This window comes from Copadichromis virginalis, linkage group LG15 (genome assembly GCF_057382275.1).
Source record: "Copadichromis virginalis isolate Kocher_CV1m ecotype Utaka linkage group LG15, C_Virginalis_male_GT1.1, whole genome shotgun sequence".
Lineage (NCBI taxonomy): Eukaryota > Metazoa > Chordata > Actinopteri > Cichliformes > Cichlidae > Copadichromis > Copadichromis virginalis.
This window is the reverse complement of record NC_140632.1, coordinates 14,915,337-14,942,490: the sequence shown is the minus strand read 5'-3', so window position 1 is coordinate 14,942,490 and position 27,154 is coordinate 14,915,337. Positions and strand designations below refer to the sequence as shown.

The 27,154-nt window shown below is 38.6% G+C and overlaps 2 protein-coding genes across 9 annotated transcripts in view; both read left to right on the top strand.

The window, feature by feature from the left end:
* gphnb (gephyrin b) overlaps nucleotides 1-3,013 on the top strand; it is a 110,530-nt gene extending 107,517 nt beyond the window's left edge. For all 8 annotated transcript variants that reach the window (XM_085432133.1, XM_085432132.1, XM_085432131.1 and 5 more), the window contains 2 exons: nucleotides 1,350-1,446; nucleotides 1,943-3,013. In XM_085432133.1, the coding sequence (XP_085288259.1) occupies nucleotides 1,350-1,446; nucleotides 1,943-2,076 (231 nt within the window). In that variant the 3' untranslated portion in view covers nucleotides 2,077-3,013. The remainder of the gene's footprint in view (nucleotides 1-1,349; nucleotides 1,447-1,942) is intronic.
* Nucleotides 3,014-6,283: 3,270 nt separating this feature from the next.
* pals1b (protein associated with LIN7 1, MAGUK p55 family member b) lies at nucleotides 6,284-26,847 on the top strand. Its single transcript, XM_085432137.1, has 14 exons — nucleotides 6,284-6,478; nucleotides 9,185-9,666; nucleotides 11,676-11,884; nucleotides 14,711-14,788; nucleotides 17,523-17,642; nucleotides 18,486-18,647; nucleotides 19,886-19,963; nucleotides 20,056-20,239; nucleotides 21,604-21,672; nucleotides 21,756-21,827; nucleotides 22,389-22,550; nucleotides 24,226-24,428; nucleotides 24,696-24,806; nucleotides 25,876-26,847. Exons 2-14 carry the CDS (start codon nucleotides 9,339-9,341, stop codon nucleotides 26,050-26,052), a joined length of 1,953 nt encoding a protein of 650 aa, XP_085288263.1. The 5' UTR covers nucleotides 6,284-6,478; nucleotides 9,185-9,338; the 3' UTR covers nucleotides 26,053-26,847.
* Nucleotides 26,848-27,154: the final 307 nt, after the last annotated feature.

Sequence of the window (27,154 nt, the reverse complement as noted above, 5' to 3'; positions counted from 1 at the left end):
CAAGTGCAAAAAGTGTCCTTTGCTCCTGTGAGGGATGATTCAAAGTCGCTGTTGTAACAAATAGGCTTTAAGAGTGTCGATGCAATCAGCTGCAACAGAGAGAATATATAATATATGGGGACATTTACAGTTATGTTTATACGTAAAAAAAACAGGGTGTATTATTGCAGCCCGTTGCAGCCATGATTTGATATAATTTTCATCATCTGCTTGATACATATTTATGACCACAGTGTTTTGCTCTGATTTGACAGAGGAACCAATCACGGCCCACACTGACCCAAAGGCCTGCTCCCCGGTCATGAATATTCATAACTGTAGAGTGAGAAAATCATATCACGATAATACACAGTGAGCACACACAGCCTATGTCCCCAACTAACATCATGGAGTGAGCAATCTGGTCCCCTGCCATTATGGGTGCTATTCAGGGTGCAGTGTTACATCATTTGCTGTTATAAAGCAGTTAGAAATCAACTTGAACACATTACTGCCACTTAGGGGTGCAAATGATGGCCTTCGCCAGATGTAGCCAGACAATTTCCCAAAGCAGATGGCATCAGACACAGGTCAGATAATACTCTGAGAAAACCTTTCCTTTTGCCAGCAAACTTAGATAATCTTTGAACTAATGTATTTGCCCTGTTTTAAATGTGTTTGGCAGAATTTTACCCAACTTGCTTACATTTTGTGACAGTTCAGATCTGGATTTTTGCCATTAGAAGATTTGTGTGTGTACATGTGTGTTTAGCCTATAGACTGTATATAAAAGATGGCTGTGGCTCTGAAGATTACTGCACTCTGTTTTTTTTAGAAGAGGCCATATTTGGACGAGCCTGGTTTTTTCACTTCTGCTAGGCTTTAAATTATAGCTCTGTTGGAATTCACTTGGTATAGATATGCCATCTATTGTGTGGCATTCAAGACCGAGGAAGGTTGTTTATTATTCAACTTCTGGGACTTGGTTGAAAATTAAAAGACATGCTAAATAAACATGAAGTGTGACTGAGTCCAAAAGCTTGTCCAGACCAGAGTGCACAGGAAAGTCGGAAAGAAAGTCATGCATGTTTTAGATTGTGGCTTTCATCAGCATCTTTAGCATTTTGTAATCAGTGTACGTGAACATCTGAACTCAAGCAAGACTCCTGTTGTGACTTTTGTCTTTGTGGTTCCAGGTAACAGTAACATGAGAGCCAGATGGATTCCAAGAAATTGTCTGAAAGCAAATTTTGCATTTTTTTCTCCACTACATTGGGTGTATCCTCTTCAATTTCATACTTCAAGCACAGTGGTGATTAAAAAAGGGTGATGCAGCATTAGAATTTATGTTGTGTGTTTCTTCGCTCTAGTTGTCTTGTGATGTGAAGCTGGACCCTCGCCCTGAATACCACCGCTGCATTTTGACATGGCATCACCAGGAGCCTCTGCCGTGGGCACAGAGCACAGGTATAAAACCAGCATCTGTGGGGGGAAAATAACATTTGAGCACAATGATAAAATAACACTCATAGGTGTGGTTAGTTTTATAGTGATTTACAAAAATTGTGTTGTTTTTTTAAACATAAGTGCAATCATTTAAGAACACCTTAAATTATCAGGACTGACAAGACTGGCAGCAGTTTCTTAGACGAGTTTGAAGATCAGCATTTCGATTCCCAGTCATGTAAACGTGTGATCATTTTGGCCGTTTAGTATTCGTCAGAGTGGAAATAATAAAGAGACTTACCAGTGTTCACAATCTCTATATGGAACACGGAGCAGAAGTAGACATGATTCCATACTAGGCTCGCCTCGGGGTTTCTTTGATTTACTGCAGGTGAAACTATTTCAAATACATGGTTTCTGTAGTTTTTGAATACTAGCCAGTTTGGCAGTGGAAAAAATAAAAACTGCTCTTTTTAACAGCAATTATTGTTTCCCCTCATCATCTTTTCTGATGCAGGGAACCAGGTGAACAGCAGACTGATGAGCATGCGCAGTGCTAACGGGCTCCTGATGCTACCTCCGAAAACAGAGCAATACGTGGAGCTGCACAAGGGCGAGGTGGTCGACGTCATGGTCATCGGCCGGCTATGATGTCATAACGGAGGGACGGAGAAACGGCGTCACATAGCGAGGGAATGGGTGGTTCACGGTGCATGTCCACATATCATTGACTATTCTGTAATATGCAACGGCACAGCTAGTTTTTATTGATTTGGATAACGTTGAGGTATAGTCAACATCTTGATCACAACCTAGATACATATGAAAAAACTAATTTAAAAAGATTATAGTATTTCAAACAAAGAAAATATAACTTTTAATGAAAAAAATCTAATTATAAAAAGAGATTTATTCTGTAATATATTATTATGATTATTCTTATTATTATTATCATTATTCTTATTATTATCATTATTATATTAAGGCAACTTTGTTCCTTTCATTGCAATTGCTTTGTGTGTTCAATGCTAGACCTTATCTATAGCAGTAGCATTTTAATAGACAGCTGTAGGTGCCTGCCAGGACAAAAAAAAGAAAAAAAAAGAAAATTATTATTTTCTCATCTTTAGTGGGAAAAAAAAATACTCTGTTTTATGAAAATAAAGAAAACACAGAGGAAGGCTCCAGATTCCCCACGGTGCTCAGCTAAGAGGAAGAGGGGGGGCACATAAAGGCCACTTCCTCTTTGGAGTGCCCATCAAGGTGACACTTCTGTTTTTCTCTCATTAGTATGCATCATAATGGCTTCACAAAGAGCTTTGCTTGTTGTTTATCTTGTGAGTCTTGTTTATGTGCGCAGTGCCAAATGCCTGGGCAAGGAAGAGGCGGTGTCGGGGAGGGTGGGGAGGGGGGGGGGGGGCACACCCCAGTCGGCCCAGGACCCTAAAGCTTCCTTATATTCATGGTGACCGGGTGTAAACTCCGTCCCAAACCCCACCATGAGCGAGCTGAACCTGGGAAAAATAATCTTTTATTTGATCAACTATTTAAGAAAAAAAAAATGAAAGAAAAGAAACAGCTTCTTTAAGTGCTGACAGCCTTTTTAACCAACTTCACAAAAAATGTACAGAAAAAAATAAGAATCATATTGTACAGATATATGTGACCAGCACTCCTAAGGAAATTATTAAGCAATGAGGAGACATTGAACAACGCTGTACTATAACATTTTCTGTAATGAAATGAAACTGATGAAAGAGACTACGAAAATAAAATCCTTGATCATTATGTAAAAAAAACAAGTTCTTGTTGGGTTTCCTTTTTTTTTTAAATAAAATATATCTAATGAAAAAGCAGTGAATTTCTTCATTGGGGCTAAAAGTAGCGTGAAGGTTAGAGGAGTGTATGAATGAATCAAGAGTTTACCAGCCTTAACAATCACTGATCATAACAAGAGGGACTCAGTGAATACAGTTATTAAATATGGATTTGACTAAATGTTCAAGAAAAATCACAATTTCTGTTTATTTTTTTGGTTTGTGACTTTTAACTTAAAGGGTCCAAAGAATTTCAGCTTTCCACTATTTTACAGTTTTTCTATCCCTTTATTTTTCTCATCCTCCTTAGGAGTAGCATGTAAAGTTGTTAAAACTAGGGTCTGTTTTTTAATACTGAACTAATGTGGTTTCATTTATATGACTTTGAATGGACATTGCTGTGCAAAAGTTTTGAGTCATTGCTCATTTCTTAAGATTTTACTTCCAAGGAGCCAGACTTCTTGTAGTGGTCTTGAGCAATAGTTCTTCAGGCTTTCTGAGGGGCTTTCAAAGTCTTTCTTCGGACACTGGCTGATTTTTCCTTCTTTAAGCTACTTAACTCTGACCTGTAAATCATTCAACAATATCACACCTAACTCGAGAGATGAACCAGTGTTGTGGCTACACATATCAGAAAACTTATCAAGGAACCAATTTTAAATTGTATCTTTAGGCACGTCGTTACTAGCAGCCTGTCACAAGAAAAGATTTATTTATTTCCATTTCTTTACTTGAATCTACAAAAAAATGACATAAAGAAGAGGAAAAAAATCTAACACAACCTAAGAGAAGCATGTAGACCTTCAGTGTATCCATCTGCAGTTCACTATCCATCTTGTCTTGAGGTCTTGTTTGATGCATAACTGGATAGTCAGTCATGGCTTGGTTTACCCAAAGCCCAGACCTCAAAATTATTGAAGCAGTGTGGGATCATCTCAACAGAGAAAAGAACAAAAGGCACCGAAATTCCAAAAGAGAGGTTTGAATGTCCTTCAAGAAGCCCGAAAAGCTATTCCTGAAGACTACTTAAAGAAATTATAAGAGAGTTTGCTGATCTGAGTGGATACTAATGGAAAAGGGGCTTAAGAGAGGCTGTGGTGAGAAATAAAAGTGATCATACCAAATATTGACTTTCAAGCTCATTAGAATTATACCAACTTGGTTTTGCCTCAATGCATTTCCATGTATGTTTGCGCATGTTTCAATAAATCACTGCATCTGTTTCCCATTTTCTTAGCATGTATAGAAAAAAATAGAGATGGCTTGAGATTTTTTCACAGTTTAACGGTTTTTACACTGTTAATTTTTTTTTTTTTTTTTTTGCGGTTACTTTTTTAGTACTTCTTTTACTCACTGCTCCTTAGATAAACATGAAAAAATCAGTTGCATTGGAAGAGCCTAGGAGGTTTTAACTGTCTATCTTTCTAGGGAAGCTAAGTATTTAAGAATTGGGAACTGGCAGAAGGGAGCCTAACAAGGAAAAGAGGTTAAGCACAAAAGTGTCAGAAAGGATTAACCAAATAGAAAGTACGGCTAGAAAAGGCAGCTCCTGGCTTCAGTGGAGATATTTCTTAGGCAGCTTGAGATTAGACAGTTTCTCTTCTTCTCAGCAAGGTAAAATGACAGTAGATCCAATTAGCTTGCAATGAATAATAGTACTGTGACAAGAACTTAGTTAAAGTCATCAGTGTGGATGTGTGTAAAATGTGTTGAATGTAAGAGGATAAGAGTGAAGATGACGGCAGGAATAATGGCGCTTTCTTCATACCCTCAAGTGCAATGACTGTGTTTATTCATTAGAAGATATACATAAGTGTCTAGTTTTTGTAAATGCATTCAACTAAATTAGGCCATTTAGATTAAAAAAACAAATGAAAGGATTTATGATCAGTCAAAGCCTCTCTGAAGATACTAAGTTGTTGTTTGAACCTTTTGAAAAAGCTTATAGAAAGTAATATTATTATTAGGAGGAGAATAAGGCAGTCCTCCAAGTGTGATGCAGCTTCCTCTGTGATCTTCAGTCATAATTTTATACACGCTTCCTTAAAATTCACTGTGATATTTTGTGATCTGTGGATGTGCTGTCATTAATTCCGTTTTATACTACTTTATACTTTGGAGGTAATTATGCCACTTTTACTTCACTAAAATAAAGACAGGTTAATTTACAGTTAGCTTGGACTTTTAGAGCACATTTTCAAGAAATGTAGTCACAAAATAAATTATATAGCGCTTAGAACTAACTTGACTTTTACAGGCTGCGGCATTAAAGTAACGCTCACACGCTAGTCTGCGAAGAATCATATGAATGATGTTTCATATGTACTCACACCCGCTGGTCACTTTTTTTTAGCTACATCTGTTCAGTTTCTTGTTTATGCAAATATCGTATTACTCAATCACATGGGAGAAACCACATTTAGGCATTTAGACGTGGTCAAGCCTGCTGAGGTTAAAACCTTGTATAGGATTGGGCAAGAAATGAAGCATTATTTGCGAGTTTCCAATACGAATTTGGAAGAATTTAAAAATACAGTGCTCTAAAGGATATTTTCTCAAAGTGAGTGTTTTCTGAAACTATCCAGTTTTATTTCTGTTTATATTCTAAAGGGTTTCACTTTTTTTTCATTTATAGTGTGAATTATTAAAAATAAATGCATTTCTTTCCCTAACTGTTGACATTTTGTGATCTATCATGTGATTAAAAGATATTGATCTTATCTTTAATGTAAGAACAAAATGAAACAGTAATTTAGAACCTTGCTTTTCTGTCATGCAGTCTGCACATTTGCACACAAGTTGTATGTATAAACACAGCATTTCAGCAAAGAAAACAAAATTAACCTTATTGTTGATTCCACGACTTTTAACAGGGATTTTATGGGGGAAATTTTCACTCTTACTCACTGCGTCACTGATCTAATCGGCTTCAAGTACATGGTGCAGTTCGGCAGATTGGGGGTCATCGCGTGCCTGACAGGGAGGGGGCGCTGTGGGGCGCAAGTGTTGCCACGGAGACGACTCAAAACAACAAGCGCAGTTCCACAGCAATGGCCACAAGTGTTCCCGACTGTGCCCGGACAAAACTCACAGCAGCGGCTGAACATGGTTCTGTGAAGACCGGGAGACACGTCTTCCTTATCCTGCTCGTACTTGTGTGAACAAATCACACGTTTTCTGAGCGACGGACAGTAAAATAATACGAAAATCTCATCCACTTCGCTCTTTTTAAAGCGGTAAGTACACCGAGTTTGTTGCGGGACAGTTACCGTTAAGCTACGCAGTTAGCGGTACCATGCTACTAAGCTAAGTTCCTTGCTATTGTTACGTTAGCTGATTAAAAATCCAATTTTACACTTTTAAATTAGGACCGCTGCTTATTCTAAGCGGATGTGGTACTGCTTTGTAGAAATGTGCTGCTACTTTTTAAAAGTTGTACGAAGCTACAAATTAATGTTTCAACCCAATAAGTAATATTTAGACACTAACTCCTTACAATTTGCCTGTTCCAGCTATCATGTCATATTTATCATATTCATATTTTCAGTGAATTATGGATACTATGAACTGAAACTCATTTATTTTATTTTATTTCTACCTTTGTTACTAACAAGACAGTTGGTGTCTCATTGGGAATAGAAAGTAAATTACAAGTGCTTTAAGATTCACTGTGCAAATTTTAAAGTTACCAATTAACTAAGAAGCATTTTTGTGTCTTTATTTGCCTTTATTAGACATTTCACAGTATCTACTGTTATGCTGGAATGGTACAAGCCCATTTCCCATGTTTATTAGTTATTATGAAATCATTTGTAAGGCCATATAAAGAGAAACTGGCCGAGAAAAAGCATGCCAGTGTAGGGTGCTATCCGCATTTTACAGTGAGTTGTAATACCTTATCCTCGGAGCAGGCTTTAACACTTTTGTTGCAAAATTATTATGTGCACCATGTTCACTTGACAAACATTTTTCAGGACTTTTAAACTGCTCTCAGTAAGTAAATGACATACATGACAAATATTCCAGGACTTGCTCAAAGCTAATTTCGGGGTGATAAGTTTAATGGAGCCATAGTCTGAAAAACTAGGAATTCAGGGTGATTCACGATAACGTTTCCTATTTATTTGTGTGTGGTCATGGGATGTCCTCCTTCATGATGTTATTTTGTAAGGGTTTTATATGTTTGGTGTTCCACTGTCACCTAAATCTTTTAGTAGGTAGGTGAGCTGATTTGAGCCATTTATCGCTGTCTAATTTGGCATCAGTATTTATTTTCCCAGAAATATTTAATCCCTTGAGCAAATATCTAACTGGAACCAGTTTTTTTTTTTTGTTTGTATTGTCTTACTTGCTTATGTTTAGGTGGGTGGGTGAGTGGGTCTGTGTGCGTGTGTGCACATTCATGCTCAGTCTTCCACACAGGTATCCTGTCCCCTCCCAGCATATTCCCACTTCTGCTGTGGCCACCAAGCTAGGATGAGATCCCATGCTTAATTAAGCCCTTGGGAACAGATGGTACGCTGGCAGTCTTTGCTGTTTGTCAGCAGTACATCGCCACTCTAAACACAGCTAAATGCTTCCATGAGGGAGGGTTTTGAGAGACAAGACTGCCAGCCGTAATTAGCTTTGAGAAGTAGGTAAAAGGGGGGGGGGAGGGGGGATTGCCATGTAGTGATGGGTGACGTGAGTATATGACTTACTACAAAAGAGAGGTGGCATTCAGCAACAGTTTTTGTTTATATTTATTTTATTGTTGCATGTAAAGGTTGTCTTAACTGCAAAGCCTTTGCAATAAGGTCAGGTGAAAGCTTTCAAAATCAAGCTTTTAATCCTGAAATGTATTTAAGCCATAGCTGGTTGTATTAGCTATTCCACAATATGGTATTTACACAAACACATTATGTAAGAAATGAAGACATGGTTTTGGCTTTCTACATGTCCTGTTATAAAACACTTTCACTACTCACTTATTGAAAGTTTTTTGGGGGGTTTTCTCATGAATTGACCAAAGCTTCATGTCTGCTGTACTACCAGAATCAAATGAATGCATGTTACGTCCTTAAAAGTAAATAAAGTAGCAGTTACTATATACATGTATGTAATCGAATAATGGGCACCCATACATACAATAGAGTTGATTAAGTTTTTCAGGTGAGCAATTAGGGATAAGTGTAAACAAGAAAATGGCTGGATGGAGCTGCACTCAAGGGATTTTAATTGACTAAGGTTAAAAAGCCTTTCCTGTTAGGAGTTAGATTAGTGGTGAGACTGATGAGAGGACGTGGGAGCCGGTGCTGGCACTGATCAACAGGCAACACAAAGTCTCAGCATGACTGAAATTTTGCAATGTGAGTCATTTGAGACGTTAAAGAACTTCAACATGACAAGTCTAGGCTGCTGAAACATCACAGATTCAGTATGAGGTTTACATGCCTGAGCAAGTTTTTTAGTAACACAGTTATTCAGGTTCAGACGACAACTTCTGAAACTGCTACTTAGTAGTAGCAGAAAACAGTCCTATAACATATTCGCTTTACTGCAAAGTTAAGGTGAAGGGAAAACAATTTGAGAAACTAAGTAGGAAATCTTTGCATATTTAGTTTGAAAATAGGTCTAAATGATAAATTAATATTAAATAGTGTGTTTAAATCATAGTTTATATTACATGATCATAGACTACATTAATAAGGCTTGCAAATGTTTCTATGGGTGTATTTTATTTCAAGTGTGAACAAATAAATGCTGAGAGCATATAACAACAACAACAAGAAACAAATCATTTATTTATAAATTAAGTGACACTCTTTTTAATTTACAATCTGTAAAATTATAGAAAAAGTAAATGTGCTGGCAGCAAAGACCTCAAAGATATTTTAGAATTAAGCATGTAAACACTTAGAGGAAGTGTTTTAAACCTTTGAAACTTTCTGTTTGAATTTCAGGATGACAAATTACAGAAAAAGGGAAAAGGACTACATCTTCCACTGCTTCAGTATGGCCCCTGAGTTGAGCAGTCTCAGCATCAGTCCCTCCTAACTCTCCAGCAGATCTCAGGAAACACTGGAGTGCTTTGAGCGGTACACTGCTGCAGCAGGGATGATCACATCCCATATGAACGGTTATGTGCAAGAGGCCTCAGGCCTGATCAAGAGCCACAGGGAGAGGGCCGTGGACTGTCCAGGGGATGAAAGCAGCCTTGTCAAATCTCCACAGTGCAGTGCCCACATGGAGAGGATCCAGCATTACCAAGAGGAGCTGAGAAAAAGGAGGGAAGAGGACAGCAGGTTGAAGCATGAAATTGACCTCAACTCTTCCCTAAGGCTCAAGAAGCTGTCGCAGAACCCTAAAGTGGGCATTGACAATCCCACCTTTGAGGGAAAGGAAAAGGCCACCAAAGACACATGTTCCCTGGATTCTGTAGTCGGTGAGTTAACAGGTGTGAAGTGAGAGATTGCAGTGAGGAAGACATGCCTGAAAGAATGGGATGTATGCATACTTAAGAAAAAATTTGGTAAAACAGAAAGAGTCAAACTAGTGACTAAACAGTGAAAGGGTAAATTGAAAGATGTTACTAAAGATGGTTGGTTTGGTGTCACTGATGTCCAGTTTCCACTGATTAGTTGAACCTATCCATCCATTCTCTTCCACTTATCCATTTCAGGGTTGCAGGGTACCTATCCCAGCTACCATATGGTGCGTGATTAGCTGAACCCAGCACAAAATTCATCATCATTATCATCATCATCATTTATTTATATAGCACTTTAAAAATACACCTGGTAGACCAAAGTGCTGTACAATACAAATATAAATATAGTACCGGTAATAAAATAACAGAAACCAGAAATAGCAATAAAATTAATAAAAAAAATAAAAAATTCAGCATTCCAGGAAAAAAAATGTTGTTAGAAGAAGAGTGGATAAACTTTCTTTTTCTTTTTTAACAGCCCTCTGTATCTTTAGCACCATTATTTACATCCATACAATATTGATTGTAAATAAGGTTAGCACGTTGTTAAAGCAGGCCATACAAAAGGCGTCATACGTTTTGTTAAGAGCACACCACTATGGATCAACATGTTTTTTGTTTGTTTATGTTGAAAAAAGTGTCTTTGTTATATTTTCTATACAGTTTAAGATCATTTAAGGTCATCAGTATATAGCTAGGATGCACTCAGTGATCATGATTTATGTAGTATGAGCCTTATTTTAGTGGGTAAAATACAAATTGTTAAAGTCATTTTTTTCAGCCCATACTCTAATGTATTTATAACAACAACAACAACAGTAGTAATAATAATAATGATAATAAAAAATTTTTTTTATCACAGCTGGACAGAAACAGTGTGATTTTCCTGGGAAGTAACTTTTACCGGGTCTTCAGGGTCTTATCTTTTTTTTTTTTCACAGACAGTCCCTGTGTACCTTGACCCGTCTAAGACTTTGGTTTGACAGAGCTTTGCTGTGGTATAATAAAATACACACAATATTCTGTAGGATTAGTTAAAAGTTTCTATTATTTCTTTACTATATAAATACTTCAGATGATATTGGTGTCAAGCTACTTTTTAGCACGTTCAGTTATAAAAATCTAATTTCAGTCAGTAGTAAATAATAATAAACATTACTCTAGACTGTAAACTACTTCATGAACGTTGTCCAAGAAAATGTGAAGTGAAAAAAAAAGGATGCCACAAAATGTATTCTTACTATCTTCCATATTAAATCTCCAGTGTAAACACTGTAGCAACTACTGAACTGAAACAAAGGTTGACTAAAAATAAAGACTCATAGATAACTAGTGGCCTGGGAGCAAATTTCTGGACCTCCACAGCAAGATGTCTAATTATTGTTTTGATTTTTGCTCCCAAATGTTTTCTTATGCCATGACTCCTGAAGATTGCACTGCTAATCTTAAAATTTTCTACCTTCTTTTTATATTTTCATTGCACTGAAAGTAAACAACTATTCATTTAGCAGAAGCATACTATGTACAGTATGCGTGGTGGCTTTGCAGCAGAGGTGGCTATTACCTTTGAAAGCAGTGGAGCAAAATCAGCTCTAGTTCCACTAAAATTAAAGTAATTATGCCTCTGAAAATGAAAATATTTTGTACATGACTTAGAAATAACATGTTTTAAGAGCAACAGACAGCTTGTGTGCTGCAGTACTAAGGTTGTAGATCTATGTGTGATATAGCTAGAGATTACCCTGGGCCAAATACAGAATGTGCTAGTGGAAAACTTTGATATACAGGTATAAGACTTAGAATTTAATTGCAGTAAGAAGCTATGCTGCCAGAAAAGTAAACCTAGAAGACAAACAATGAGGAACATTTTAAACTTAAAGGACTAAAAGCTAAAGTCCTGACTTTTCCTCGGCATTGCCTCTGTACTATTGTTCCCCTACTCACTGTCTGTGATTCTTTCTCAGAGCTGGAGGAGTTGCTGCAGACTCTGAAGTGGGTGCAGCACTGCTTGACTGATGCTCAGAGCCAGCAGGATGTGGAGCTTATAACGCAGCTCCTCACTAAGGAAGACTTCAGGACTGCCTATTCAATATACAGCGCTGTGTCTCAGCAGATGAGTAGAGTCAGTCCCACCTCCCCCCTTACATCACAAGCTCAAGACCTCTGCCTGGAGGTATGTGGGATGATCATTTTCTAGTTGTTTGTTACGGCTGAAACATTGGCAATACTATGTATACAAATATACAATACTATATTTGCAGATGAAGCTGTTCACAGTCTTGCGTTGAGAATAATGAAGCCCTCACTTTAATTATTTGAACCACGTCACAAAACCAGTTTTGTACCTCATTAGTCCAAGGGTGGCCTCTGCAGAGGTTGCATTTTATGCATAAAGGCAAAAAGGCACTCGGGCTGCAATTCCTAATTCCTTGGACCCTTTCAGTTTATATTTGCTTTCAAAGCGCATATGTGAGTAAAGCAACTGAGCAAACTCAGTGAAGCGTGAAAAATCTTTGCTCGAGGTGATGATTAATTCAACAAAGCTGCCCAAAAGACAGCCATGCCAGTCTGAATAATTATGAAATGTAAATTGTCTTGCGGTTAACAAGGTGAGTCAAAACAAAAATGAGGGATATGTGAGATCCAGGTTGCGCATAAAAATTGAGTGAGCTGCCAACAAAAGAGATTCAAGAACGTTAATATGACAATTAGGTTGAAAAGTGGATGATATGACAGGGAAATAAAGGAGGAAGGTGTATTTCAGGTTATTTGTAAATATAAAAAATAATGAGTGTTTTTTAACTAATTTTTTTTATTTTTGATACCTTTCATCGGGTAGTTGCTGTTTTCTATTTAAATAACAGTTTACAGTGCCTGCAGAGCTGCAGTACAGAAGGTGACAGAGAGCAACAAACCAATTCAATCTTTAGGTTTGAGTAGGTGGTAATCTGCCACACCTGAATTCCTTGTTGACAAAACACCAGCTGGTCTCTGCTGAAGCAAAGCAGCAGTAATTGATTTGTGTCCCAGCAGAACTGAGCCTCTGCACACAGTGTTCAAAATAGAGCCTGTCACACAGAACAGACCTTGTAGAAAGACTGAAATTCTGATGTGGTTTGCCATGAAACACATAGAAGCTCTGTATATCTGTGGCAAGTTACACCCACAATAGGCACTTCATTAGGATTAGTGTCAACTTGTGATAGGTGTAACATGAAAGAATGTAATGGAGACTTTTCAGGACATCGTTCAGTGTGATGTTTAGCTGATGGCTAGATGTGTAATAGTACAACTTGTGTCAACAAAACAGACTGCGAGCTGTGTAGAGTTCATTCAAAGGCCAGCAAGCAGCACTGCAACAGAATTGCTATTCCAGTCATGACAGGAGTGGTTTGAAGATAAAGAGGCTGGGTGTGATGATCTGTTTTGCCTCACGCACACAGCACATTGTCTTCCCTTCCCTTTCTTGTGTACAGTAAATCAGTGTGCGCACCCATCCGCCGGGCCAGCTCCCGAAGCGCTTATCAGTGCATTAAAGTTTGAGCTGCAGCATGTCTAAACTAAGTGGCTGTTCTGTGTGACACTCACTTTGACCACTGGGTAAACTAATCTCTCGGCAGCCCTTGATGCTGGCTGAGCAGTGCAGCGCACTGCGGGAAGGAAGCCAGGATCTGGGCAGCCAGAAAAAGAAACTCCAGCAGCTTACAGCAGCGTGGGCCGCGGCGCCGCACCACTAAGGGGGGGGGGAGGGAAAGTGCGTCACCTTGTTAGTGAGAGCTTTGATTAGTGTAACGGATGAACTAAGCTCCAAACAAGAGAAGAAGGGGAAGAAACAGAAGGCCAAAATAATTAGCGATTATTCATGAAGAGTCCAAAGCCACAGCCACTGCATTGTTTCATGAAATTACAACACAAGAGCCAAAGGATTAAAATGGCACAGAGAGAAAGAGAGGAAAGAAAGAAAACCGGAACATTTTTTGACAGGCTGGAAATCGACCAGAATTTTGACATGCTGCCGTTCAGATCGGGGATTTTCCAGTCCCCAGTGCTTGTTAAATTTGGTGAAACACAAAGTTCGCACATTATAAACACAGGATGAAACTTGCATTTAACAAGACTGTATGTAGAGCAGTTTTCTGCACGGAATTCGAACTCCTGCTGTGAGTTACATGAGCGGTTCCAAATTAACTCTGTGTGAGGGACCTATGTTTGTGTGCACTTTGAAAGATATACTTTTTTCCCCCCAAATGTTTGGAAATTCTTGTGTTATACATAGATCACTTCAAAAATGTTATTTGTCTTGCAGTTTTCTTGGAAAACGTTTCTTCCATGCCACAGGCTTGTTACCAGAATGTTCCACTAGCATGGTTTTTATGGTGTACGTGGGTTTAGGATGGGAACAGTTTAGCATCTAAACTTCATATAGATATTTACAGTATGTACGTTTTGGTACCCAGACAGCAAAACAAGTGAGGGTCACAAGATGAAAGAGCTACATTTGTAAAATATGATACAACAGGGCAGATTCAGAAAATAATGTCCATGACAATGGTGATAAAGTCATTAGTTGAAACCTTTCATGCACATTTTACTTATATATTATTCATCATAGCGTTCTACTCCTATGCATAAAAAGTTAGACCCCTTAGCTGTACAGTAAGGAGAAGACCATGGAACTATCAAGTGTTTGCTTTCAGATGTTAAAGTGTGAAAGAAGAACTAACCTTGTAAAGTTAGTAAATAGGATACATAATTATCCTTGAGGTCTACATTTGATATCTGTTAATTTGATAAAGGGGGATTTAACTTTCTAATTTTACTTGGATTCTTGTGACTTATTAGATGACTTAAAAGTCATGTTATAAAAGATTAAGAGGTTGATTGTCCCTATTGTGTTAAACGTTTTTAATTAGCCGTTGACAGTTTGTTCTGACTTGATGCACTGTTTATAGCTCTTGACAGAATTATTTTACTGTGGTGTGTCTCTGTTTCTCTTCAGGTACAGAAGATTCTCCAGTCCAGCCAACATAAGGAGGGTTTAGAGCTCAGAGCTCTGCTCACCAATCCTCATCTCCAGGTCAGAGATCAGCCTCCCAGCCATGACCTCTCCTTACCCGCAATTTTATTATAAGGCAGCACCATTGAGGCCGAGAAAGCTTGCAGAACCTTTTGGGCCAACTCATTTATTTAGTTAATATTCTGATAATTGCACAACTGGAAATATAATTAATGTTTTACTGGACTCTTTCCAAAAGGCTAATTGTTTTTCTTGCACCTTCCACTAGGATGTCAGAGGTCCTAGTGGAAGTATAGAATATGCCAATAAACCATAAGACTTGGCTGCCTACCAGCTCAGAGACAGTTGGACAGTTTTACATCTCTGTTGCTGTCATGTGCACTTTATTAGAAGGTGAAATAGGGCCCTTTCTCTTGAATGAAAGATATAGAGGTCAGGCTCTCCATCATTACAGCCACAGGGTTATGAAATGGATGGAATTTACTGTTTTGATCAAGGACTCTTGGCCAGGGCGGATGGTTATTAAAGACCTTAAATCCTCTATGACATATTAATTCTAAAACTCTTATTTTTAGGTGTTATTCAGGTTGTGTGTGTGTCAGGCTTTTTTTCAAGATCAACTTGTTCCTCAAGCAGTTTAAATTAGCCATTTGGTGTGTTGTTCATCCACCTCCTTTAAATTAATTTTTTTAATGAAATTATTTTTTTAATAAAGGTTGTGAAAAATTAGGTTTGTTATGCTAGTTTATTTTTTACACATTTTTACTGAGCACAACCATAAGTTTTAATATAGATGTGTAGTGTTGTTGAAGCAGTAGTGTTTTGGTGAGCTTTCCTGCAAGGAGTACAAACACTGAGCTCAAGCTTTAGCACTTTATGCTCATGTGTCCAAACACTCCCTCCTCCAGTCTGTTCAAGTTGCAGAATATACCATCACTTTCTTTGACATGTCAGTCCTGCCCATCTCCACTCCCACCTGTTTTGAGCCATTCACCAACCCAGTATCCATATGTAGTCTCCAGCGGGGTATTTACTCATCAATCATATTTGCAGGGAGGGATGAGCTCAGAAATTAGATGCCAGCCTCTAACTATGTTTTGCCGCTGTAATAAATCATTTTAAACTGGAGTTGTCTCACTGAAATTAGCACTAATGATGTCAGACAAATTGAATTTGTTTAAAAAAAAAAAAAGGACCATTCTGGCCCATGCCTACTTGTTATGGAGGGACACTTAAAATTTAAACTTAAATGTGGCAATATGACTTTAGGTATATGTAATTTGTAAATTGGTGAAATGTTATATCTGTCCTTAAATTACGCATATGTAATTTTGAGCAACCTTCTTGTCGGACTGCTTAAAGAGCTTTTTTGTCCACTGTTTGTGACATGGCTACAGTTCAACATAACGAGGTCCGACTTGTCCGTAACCCGTGTAGTAATGACCTGACAGTACACTGCCAAAGGCTGCTGCTGGCCTAGCTGACCAACTGGACAATTAAGATGCTCCTCTCTCATGTGCTGCTTTTTCCATCTTTACAGAAACATTAGCATTGCAGTAGACAAAGGCCACTCCCACAGCTCTGTTTTAAAAGAAAAACAAAATAAAAAAACATTACACGCTTCATTTTGGGTAACCCCTGCAGCATTACATTGGGAGTTTTTGTTTTAAAAAAAATTGGTGTGTCAACGTGAAAAGAACAACAGAAAATGCATTTATTTGATGTTGCGTGACACTCTGCCTTTGTCAGTTTAGACTAAAGTGACTCCTCTGTAGGAAAAAACGAAGTCACATTATCAGGCTGTCATCGTCTATTAGCGAGGCACTAAGGTGAGAAAAGACCCCAGGTGCGTTACTCTGCTATGATTTTTATGGTTGAGGGTCTTGACAGGGGAGCGCCACGGGGTCTGATGTTTGACCCAGATGACCGTGTGAAGCATCGCAATCTCCCACCCCCGATGTCGGTTAACCCCTCCACTGAGTTGGAACCGTGTAGCCGGCAGGGGCAGAGTGATGAGATGTGAGTCTGCCTTGTGGCACAGAAATTGGAACAGATTATGTTTGTTTCTCTGCAGGGAGCAGAGGCTCACATGAGTCACCCTGTAGTACAGGTAAACGGCTTCATGTGAAAAACTAATAGAGACATGTGAGAGACGAGCAGGGCCCCCTCAAGTCCCCTTGTCTCCCTCTCATTGTTTTCTGGGACACCGTTTCCTCGGGAGCAGTCCAGCCAAAGGTGTTTGATGATTGATGGCCGTGCATTTTGACTCCTAAATGCAGGGGAGAGTAAGACGGATTGCGTGTATGCCAAAGCTTAGCCCGGCCTCTGCTCTCTCAGGTCCCCTCTGCTGCAGGATAGAGAAACTAATTTGGACCGACGGTTATTAATCGTGGGGTACCGAGCGCTTGTCACATTAAATGAAGTGAAGGAGCAATATCTGTATTATTTCTGGCTTAGAGGTGGGTTTGCAGACTGGTCTTGTTAAAAAAGATTGGGTGGCAGGATGCTTCTGCTTGCAGGTGCATGTCAAAGGGGTCTGGAAACTTGTTTGGTATCACTTCGTCTTTCATCATTTTACATTAAAAAATCACAGCCGTGAAGAATTTGATTAAAACCGTATAAGATTTATGATCATTTTATTTCCCATGTCAACTGCTATAGAACGCAGCATCCTTTGTTTCTCCTCAAGTCCTCATTTATTCCTTTCACACTTTATTTTTGTTCATTACATGTTTGTATATTTCTGCATGATCATACTCTTTCTCTACAATATATGTGTGTGTTTGCATTGCAGGCACTGATGCAGGCCCATGACAGCGTGGCAGTGCAGGAAATGGCAGAGGAAAGTGTGACCCAGTACCTCGGAGAGACGGTTAAATTAGTGCGGCTGGAGAAGGCCAGAGACACTCCACTGGTGAGATGTCATAAATTTTTTTGGTTGTATCTGCAAAGAAAGAATAAGAAACATGGTAACAAGGATAGTCAATCATAATTTATTGCAACACAACCCATAAAAATTAGCTATGTCATAAAAATGCCTCACCTGATTTCATTTTTGCTAGTGTTCCTTCAAGATTATCTCGTCGTATGTCTCTGCGCTGCTTCTTACTTTGAGTTCACTGTCTGAAAGTCTCATTCTGACCAGTTGCACATGTGCATCTGTGATTTCATCATGGATTGTAAACTGCTTACTTTCAGTAGCGTACATCAGCTTCTCTGTCAACCTGACCCTACTTCATCAGTAGAGAAGAGAACAGATACCAGACGGTAGTTTTCAGTTGAGCCTACAATACCACTCCCAAAGGTGGCTCATCATGTTAGGAATGCAAGCAAGGTATACTAATCCTTTTAATATTAAATGTAGAGTTGTACTATAACATCCTTTGGCCTCCGAGGGAGAATAGTTAGCAGAAATTACTTAAGTCATGTCTTCATGCACCAGTACATAGTCATCATTAACTACCTGCCCTAGCGCCCACATATGTTTCTCCTTTGACTCTGGTTTCCTGTGAAATGAGGATGGAATTGGAAGGGTTGTTGCATTCAAACTGTGGAGGAGAATGAATCCCTGTCAGCCTGAGTGTCCCATATCCAATGGGAATGAATTGGAAATGAAAGTGGTGGTCGCATTTCTTTGTATTCACACCCGTTCCTCTCCTTGTGTCTTCAGACTTGTGTCTTTGCTCAATGTAAGGTCTTTTTCTTGTTATGCCATCTGTACAAACTTTGTAAGTGTGTGTCTGTGCGTGGTCATCAGGGTGCAACAGTACGTAATGACATGGACAGTGTGGTGGTGAGCCGTGTTGTAAAGGGCGGAGCAGCAGAGCGGAGTGGCCTCCTCAGTGAAGGAGATGAGATCCTGGAGATCAACGGGATTTCTATCCGTGGGAAACACGTCAATGAAGTCCACGACTTGCTGGTAATTTCAAGTGCTCTTTTATTTTTCATAGCAGTTTGTTTTGTTTTAATAATGGCACAAAGTATTTCAATACGGTGACATGAAAAACTATTTGTCCCATTTCTGATTTCTTTTTTTAAATATTTGTCCCCCATAAATGTTAAATTAATCTTAAACGTCAGCTCATCAAACAGATTTTAAGATCAAAAGTTAATCCAAGTAAGGATTACTAAGTGTGGCTGAATTAAAATAATTCTGCAAAGAAGAAAAGGCAGAAATTCCTCCACAGCAATGTGACTTATTGCCAGTTATTGATTACAGTTCTTGCTGCCAAGGGTGCCGCAACCAGTTAATAAGTGGGCAGATTTTATTTCCCTTAATAAATTAAATAATCAAAAATAAAAACTGCAGTTTGTATTTCTTCAGGTTATCTTTGACTACTATTAACCCTTTAAAGCCAAGCGGATCATATTTGATACATGTGTTTTTGTGAGTTTTTGAGACTTCTACATCATCAGTGTGACTTTTTTTTACCCCAAAAGATGATAGAAATTGCATGACACACTTTTAATTACTAAATTGCGAAAATATTATTTATGTAGCAAATGTTCTTCAAATTAAAACTCACATATGCAGATTTGATATATTTTTATATATTTTGTCTAAAGATTCAACAAACACTCCATTATCAAAAAATTAAAGATTTCTGACAGGTCTCTCATGATTCAGGTTTTAAGGGGTTAAATTTGTTTGATGATCTGAAACATGTAAGTGTGACAAATATGCAAAACAAACCCTAAGAAATCAAGAAGGGGACAAATACTTTTTCATGTTGTAATGAACATTCAGATTGCTGCTGCCTGGACACTTTGTTTGTAACTTTAATGTCACAAAGGGCATCGGGATATATATATAAAACAGGTATCTTACTTGAGATGCTGGTTGCAGTAGGTTTCACTCACAGAGAATATAACTTTAAAAAATGATTATTTCTAAATTGAAATAATAAATGAATATTTCTAAAAGAGTTTTAACATATAATTCTTATTAATAGATAAAATAATGTTACTGCTAAAAAAAATGTTGTTTAGGCAAATTGAATTTCAAGCTGTCATTTAAAAAAGATATGCAAATAATAGTTGTTTGAACTAAGTGTGCTCTCAGAATATAAAATCCATCTCCTAAATTACAAGTAAATGAATAATGATTCTTCATATTCCTGTTGTGTTCAATTTTTTTGCAATTCATGTTTTCCACAGCAACAAATGCATGGCACTCTGACCTTCCTCCTCATCCCCAGCTCTCAGATTAAACCTGCCCTGCACAGACAGACTGTGGTAAGTATCTTACAGTATGTGGCCATATGTGCGTGAGATGGCCTGTCTGCATGCGTGCAAGAGTCCTTCACAATGTAAAACCCTGCCCTCAGATGCACGTACGAGCGTACTTTGACTACGACCCGTCTGATGACCCCTTCGTGCCGTGTCGAGAGCTGGGCCTGTCCTTCCAGAAGGGAGATATACTCCATGTCATCAGCCAGGATGACTCCAACTGGTGGCAAGCCTACAGGGATGGAGATGAGGAAAACCAGCCCCTGGCTGGACTCATTCCAGGTAGAAGTCAGACCGGAGCTGAATTTCATTATGAAGTTTATTGCTTAACAAGGACAAATAATAACAGCAAGGACATAATGCTGCATAATATTTACAAATACATATAGTTGTGATGTCATACACACAGCATGGAGTAATAAAAGACATATAACTATATTAAAAACCCCCACATCGTATTATATTTTAAAATATACATGCTGTTTTTTAATACCTTTTGCAATGTACAAGGCTCAAATGTGTAAGAGGAGGAGCAGTAAAATGTTATTTAATGTTAAGCTCCTGTTTTGGTATGAGTAGCTCTTTTTATTTATTCTTTTCTCTTTCCCCTCACACCCCAACCATCCGTGGCAGATGGCTGCCCCTCCCTGAGCCTGGTCCTGTTGGGGGTTTCTTCCTGTTAAGAGGGGGGTTTTTCCTTTCCACCATCGCAAAGTGCTTACTCATAGAGAACGTTTAATTGTTGGGGTTTTCTCCAGAATACTGTAGGGTCTTTGTCTTACAGTATAAAGCACACCGAAGCTTTGTTGTTGTTGTACTTTGGCGCTATATAAATAAAACTTAATTGAATTGTATTTATTTTTGTGGTCAGGTTAAACCGTCGGTCAGTAAGCACAAACAAAATGCTACGTGGAAATGTGTACATTAAGATATGAAATTATATAACTTGGGTAGATTTGTTGATTATTAATCATTACTAGATGTACTGAGTATCATCTATAATGGAAAAGCAACACAAAAAACTGGAGCCCGTATATGGATATATGCAAAGCGAATACTATTTGTGGGGTTACACACTTAAAATTGCCAGAAAGAATAACTGTGACACTGCCTGTAGCGTACACACATAATTAATTCACATCGTGGTAACAACTTTCCAAAATGGCATATTTCTGAGAGATGATACATGAAATAAAATCTTTAATAATTAATGCATGGGCTACATAGGAGAGCTTCTTATAAAATAATGATAAGCCAGTAATGTGCTCGACCCCTTCTAGTAACTGGAAACCCAGTCTCAGAAGAGTACTTGAAAGTGACTAATAGCTAATCTGGCACTACTACCCTGGCAGGAATCAGCATCCATCTGGCACGTCAAGCAGATTAAAGCAAACACCTGAGAATTATTTGTGATTACTTTCTGACCTAGGCCTTGTTGTGGTGGGACGAAAGCGGGCCATCTTTTTGTCTCCCCCTCTTTAGGTAGAGAAAGAAAAACAATAGTAGGCTTGCAAAAGCTTAGGATTTGTAATATTGGTGGTTTCTGGCCACGTAGTAATCGTCCAGTCTAGGCACAAATAATGTTCCAGTATAATAGAATTTATATAAATTACTAATAACTGTCTGTACGTTCTCTTTTTTTTTAGGTAAGAGCTTCCAGCAACAGAGAGAGACATTAAAGAAAACTCTAACAGACAGAAGTCGAGAGCAGCAAGGTAAGACGAAGTTAACGTGCTCAGCGTGTTTTAACAGTCTTGTGATAATTTGCCTTTTAAAGCAAATTTCTTTGTAATAACAGGGAAGAATTGGTACCCAAAGAAGAGTAAGAAACAGAGGAAGAAGAGCACGTCACAGTCCAGCAAAAGTACAGGTAAGGCTTTCTTCTCTTGTGTCGCTCTTCAGTGGTTTGAGCAATAATCCCATTTAAAAGTGGGCTCTGGTTACAGTCTTAACCCAGTGTCGCTCTGTCTTTGTCACACGTGAAAGACCACTTCCACACCAGAGCTGACACGTCTCGTCTTTCTCACTTCAGCTTGATCAGACTTGGTGTGTCTCCGGTCAGATTAGTCCTACCCTCACAGACAGGATCAGAGGGCGCACGAACAGGTGACCAGCAGGTGCCTAAATGGCTTGGAGGAACCTGTGCTGTGATTGGCTCACACATAGAAACACAAATATTCACTAAGTAGCACACATACTGTTCTAATGAACCTGATCCATGGCTAAAAGTGGCAGACTGTGAGCCATGAGGGTCAGATATGAAGCACTATGGAAAAAAAACTTTACTCAAACACAGTAAATTTATTGAACTCTTAATCCCATGCATCTTTCTATCCTCCACAGAGAGGTCACAGGTCAGCCCAAGAGCTCAAAATAATTTGGTATGTAGGTCAGGGATGTTTCAATAACCCCTCCCATGCTGTCTCCTCAGACTACGATGACATCCTGACCTATGAGGAGATGTCGCTCTATCACCAGCCTGCCAACCGCAAACGCCCCATAGCTCTGATCGGCCCAACAAACAGCGGTCACGATGAGCTGCGCCGGAGGCTTCTTTCCATCGAACCTGAGAAGTTTGCTGTCGCTGTTCCACGTAAGTCTCCGCTTGGTCAAAGCAACAGAGCCCAGAGCGAGGCGACGTGAAATGTTAAACACAGACCTCAGATGATGAGCGGAACGTGTTTCTGGTGTTCAGTAAAGAAGTGAAACCATTTAACTTATCACATAATGCACAACTGTTTGTCACACAGATAAATTTAAAAAAAAAATAGTAATAAAAAAAACATATACATATTAGAGATGGCACGATACCACTTTTTTATGTCCGATACCGATACCGATATCATAAATTTGGATATCTGCCGATACCGATATGAATCCGATATAGTGTTTTTTAATCAACAAAACTGTTTTTTAAAATATCTTGCTGCATTTTGCAAGTCTGCAAGTTCATACTTAAGTTTAAAACAACAACTACACTAAAGCTATTCTGTTATACCTGTATACAAAAAAAATATTTCATAGTTCAGCAATACTGATCAATCTAATAAACTTAGACCTACACCATCCTCCCTATTCTGGTATTTTAAAGAGTACTTAGCGTAAATATTAAGCAACCTAACTAATAGGGTTCCAACTCCCAGCAACAACAAAAATAAATAAATAAAAAATAGGGAACCACCCCTCACGCGCCACCTCATGATGCTTAATCGACGTAATCAACCTTAATTTGATGCAGTGTGAAAAAAAAATGCACAGAAATCAATTATTTTTCAAGAAATATTAAATAGATTCAACATCTTTCTTCAACAAAATTGCAGACTGCACAGATGGTACCTTCCCAAAGGAAAAAGCACTATAGCTTACTAGGGTATATATATTAGACTTAATAGTCACTATATACAGTAATTGACTTCTATTCATTTTACATCAAATTAAAACTTTGTGTGTCAGATAATTATTTATTAAAAGCTAGACATTTTAAATGAGAATAAGAAAGAAAAGTATGTCTTTGTGCCCCCTTTTCCCTGTTCATGCCCTATCGGCCCCCCTGGCTAAACTTTGCTAGATCCGCCCCTGCACAGTTACGTCAGCTGTAGAAAAAGATCCTGGTGTAGAAAGTAATATTAAATAAATTCTAACAACAGCTTATCAAGCTTAAACGTGCTGCTGTTGTTCAGCCGCTGGTTTCCTCTTTCTGGTGCAAAGTGGGCCAAAAACAAAGATGGACTCACGACAGAAAAGCCGATCAGCTGATCATTTAAGCAGCCGGAGAGCGAGAGGCAGTCGCTCGTTAAGCTTAACGCAGGAATGCTTTACAAACATTCAGAGATGGACTTACACACTTGCTTTACTTCTCTCGGGGATAACTTTGTCGGAGATGAAATGCCGGGTTGCTAGCGAAGCTCCAAATGCTATCCAGACCACAGGTCCCGCATGCCACAGCCGCTCTATCACGTGATGCATACTGCTCCGACATGCTAACGTTCTGAGGTGAGTTACGGCGTGTTGCAAGTTTTGTGAGGTGCTTTCGTGATATTTAATGGATCGGATTACATTTTTTATTTTTCTCCGATATCCGATCCAGTCATTTAGGTCAGTATCGGACCGATACGTAATATCGGATCGGTCCATCTCTAACATATATATATATATATATATATATATATATATATATATATATATATATATATATATATATATATATATAGACAACTTAAAGCTCAGAAAATGTAAAACAGTTATATCTGTCCTTCTTAACGGCTCAGATACAACCAGGAGCCCGAGGATACATGAGCGGAATGGGCGCGAGTACCATTTTGTAACCCGTTCTGCATTTGAAGCCGACTTGGCAACGGGAAAGTTCATTGAATCGGGGGAGTACGAGAAGAACTTGTATGGCACCAGCACAGACTCCGTCCGACACGTCATCAACTCTGGACGCATCTGTCTGCTCTGCCTACACACAAGGGTAAGAGACCTCGTTACTGTCCAGACACTAACATGTTAATTACAAAGCCCGTTAGATCCTTCCTCATCTGTGATCTTAACCACTGTGGCCCTGCCAGAACATAATGACCCCCTTTCATTTCCTCAACATAAGTCTTAATCCTGTCTAAGCCTGATCAAAGCTGAAATAACACATTTGAAGACACCATATTTAATCTGTTTTTTTCCCCTTGTGTTGCTCTTTCCATTCATTTTGTTTCTTTGTGCCTTGATTTTTTTCTTCTGTCAGTCACTGCGAGTCCTGAGATCCTCCAACCTTAAGCCATATGTGATCTTCATAGCTCCTCCTTCTCAGGAGCGACTACGCACCCTGCTGGCCACAGAGGGGAAAACACCAAAGGTAAACGCTGACCAGCTCAGAAAAGAAAACATAGTTCAGGCAGAGCAGGGAATGACCATTATTTACTCACATATATTGCATAAAAACTGGTCTCTAACTCACAGAATCGCCATGAGATAGTAAAACTAGAGGCAAGATGCACACAAACCAAACAAAAGTGAAATTGTGTGTAAACACAAAGGCAGAAAGGGGCATTGTTTCATCAGTCATGGAGAGCAGTACATAGTCCTGTTTATAAATTGCATACACTGTTAGCTCAATTCCCAATCCCAGCTTTAGTCATGAATTAATCTGGGTAATTTTGCTTGTGAAAAAAGACTCTTTAGACCATAAACTCTTAGACAAAACTGTGACTGAAGAAGTAGAGAGAAGGAAAGGTGTTTGGTTTAATGGTCTCAGAAACAACCAAGCCCACACAAACACTTTGCGACTGTTTGTCTGTGAAAAGCGCTTAATTAATAAATAAATTTTACTCACTTTACTAAATAAAATGACATCATCACATCATCGGCTTTTCAAAAGTCTGTCAGCACAGCACCGGTCTTTGAAGTAGTGCTGGCCAAGATGATGATATAAAAATAAAAATAAAAAATGGATCAAAAAACAAAAACAAGATCTCATCCTTTTCATTTATGCGTTAACTTATAGAGAGAAAAGAATTTATAGCATCACCCGAAGAGAAAGGCAAATCAGTTTTATTATTTTATGAAGAACAAAAGGTGATTCCATAATAAAAAAAAATGCCTTTTTTAATTATTTTAAATTTTATCACACTATTTTTGACTTGAACTTCATAACAGACTTACTCTTAAAAAAAATGTGTGTACACATGGTGTGAAGTACACATGACACATTCTTATAGATCGCAGTTAATATGTGGGGAAAAGTCCCAGGCACGTTTTTTATGTGTGTACACCGTTGTTTAAATGTATTGGATCCCAATTTAGATATAAAAATCAGTAAATAAACATTGCCTCTGTTCATGAAGACTGCTCTTGAGAATGAAGACACGTGATAATAAGAGTCACTACTGCAGTTTCTTGAACTGATGTCCATGTCCTGTGCACAGCCGGACATGCTGAAGGAAGTCATTGAAAAGGCCCGCGAGATGGAGCAAAATTTCAGCCACTACTTTGATGCAACCATCTTGAACGTGGATCCAGACCAGGCTTTCCACGAGCTGCGCAGGATGATAGATAAACTGGACACTGAGCCGCAGTGGGTGCCCACGTCCTGGCTGTGTTAGAGGTCACTGTGTCCCAGCACCATGAGTCGAAGGACGTAAACAGAAGACTGGAGAGTGAAAAACGAACCAGGGACGGTTGGTAAACTGTCACTGGAATTTGACTTGCACATTTTCCTCGATTGTAGAGGAGGTGATCGTTACAGGGATGGACTCAATTTTAATCTTTGATTTTGTTGTCGGTGTGCGTGTGTCTGTTGGTGATTTTTGTTTCTCTGTTGATCTCAGTTTTATGCAAAGTCATTTATCAACAAAATAGAACCATTTCTATTCTATGCTTAATAGTTATTTATAACTGTACATACATATTTTCTAGACCAAAGGATCAAGTGTTTTACTGTTACAGTTTGTGTGTGGGAGTCTTTATGTGTTGGTTTTTAATTGACTCCCTAATGAAGCAGCAGATCAGAAACTCTTTAGGTACCAAACAGAAGAGAAGCATCAGTGCTTTTTGCAGGGCACCGTCTTCCACTCAGAAGTGCAGGAGAGAGATCTGGTGTAATCTGCACAGTTTGGAGTTACTTCCATTGTCAGTATTTGATTTTGTGTCTCATTTTATGATTTTACGCTGTGATAACAAACCACTGTAGCTGGTTGTCGTTACAAACAGTAATGCTGCTAAGTACTGCCGAGTTTCTGGTTTTGTTTTTTTTTTTGTTTTTCTATCAGTATTGATAAGAGCAGTTAGTGTGATTCCAACAAATACTGTATTGATTCTTTGCAGTTCATTTGCAAATTCATAAGCACAATTTTGTGCTCATGAATTGTTAATAAAATAAAACACATGTGAACAAGTCACATATTTTGTCTGGCTTTTATATCAAAGAGAAGGTTTTCTTTTTATCTTTTCTGTAGTTCTGAGTTTCCATTTCAGTTCAGATTCCAGGTTTGGTGGTTTGAGTTTAGCTTTTAATGTTTGAGAATTTTTAGGTTTTGTTTTCAGTGTTAGTTTTATTTTTTTATATGGTTATATTTGGGTATTTGTCAGGACAAGTTAACAATAAAAACCCTGAAAACCATCAATTTCACACCCGAGCCTCAACTCTCGCCGCCTGATACCTGTTACTAGTCTGTGGCCCTGGGGTTGGGGAGCGCTGGTCTAAAC

Excerpts from the sequence above, each read along its gene's own strand:
- pals1b (XM_085432137.1), top strand. The coding sequence starts at position 9,339 with ATGATCACATCCCATATGAACGGTTATGTGCAAGAGGCCTCAGGCCTG. Across the intron at positions 11,885-14,710 it reads CTCAAGACCTCTGCCTGGAG|GTACAGAAGATTCTCCAGTC; the intron begins GTATGTGGGATG and ends GTTTCTCTTCAG. Across the intron at positions 14,789-17,522 it reads TCACCAATCCTCATCTCCAG|GCACTGATGCAGGCCCATGA; the intron begins GTCAGAGATCAG and ends TTTGCATTGCAG.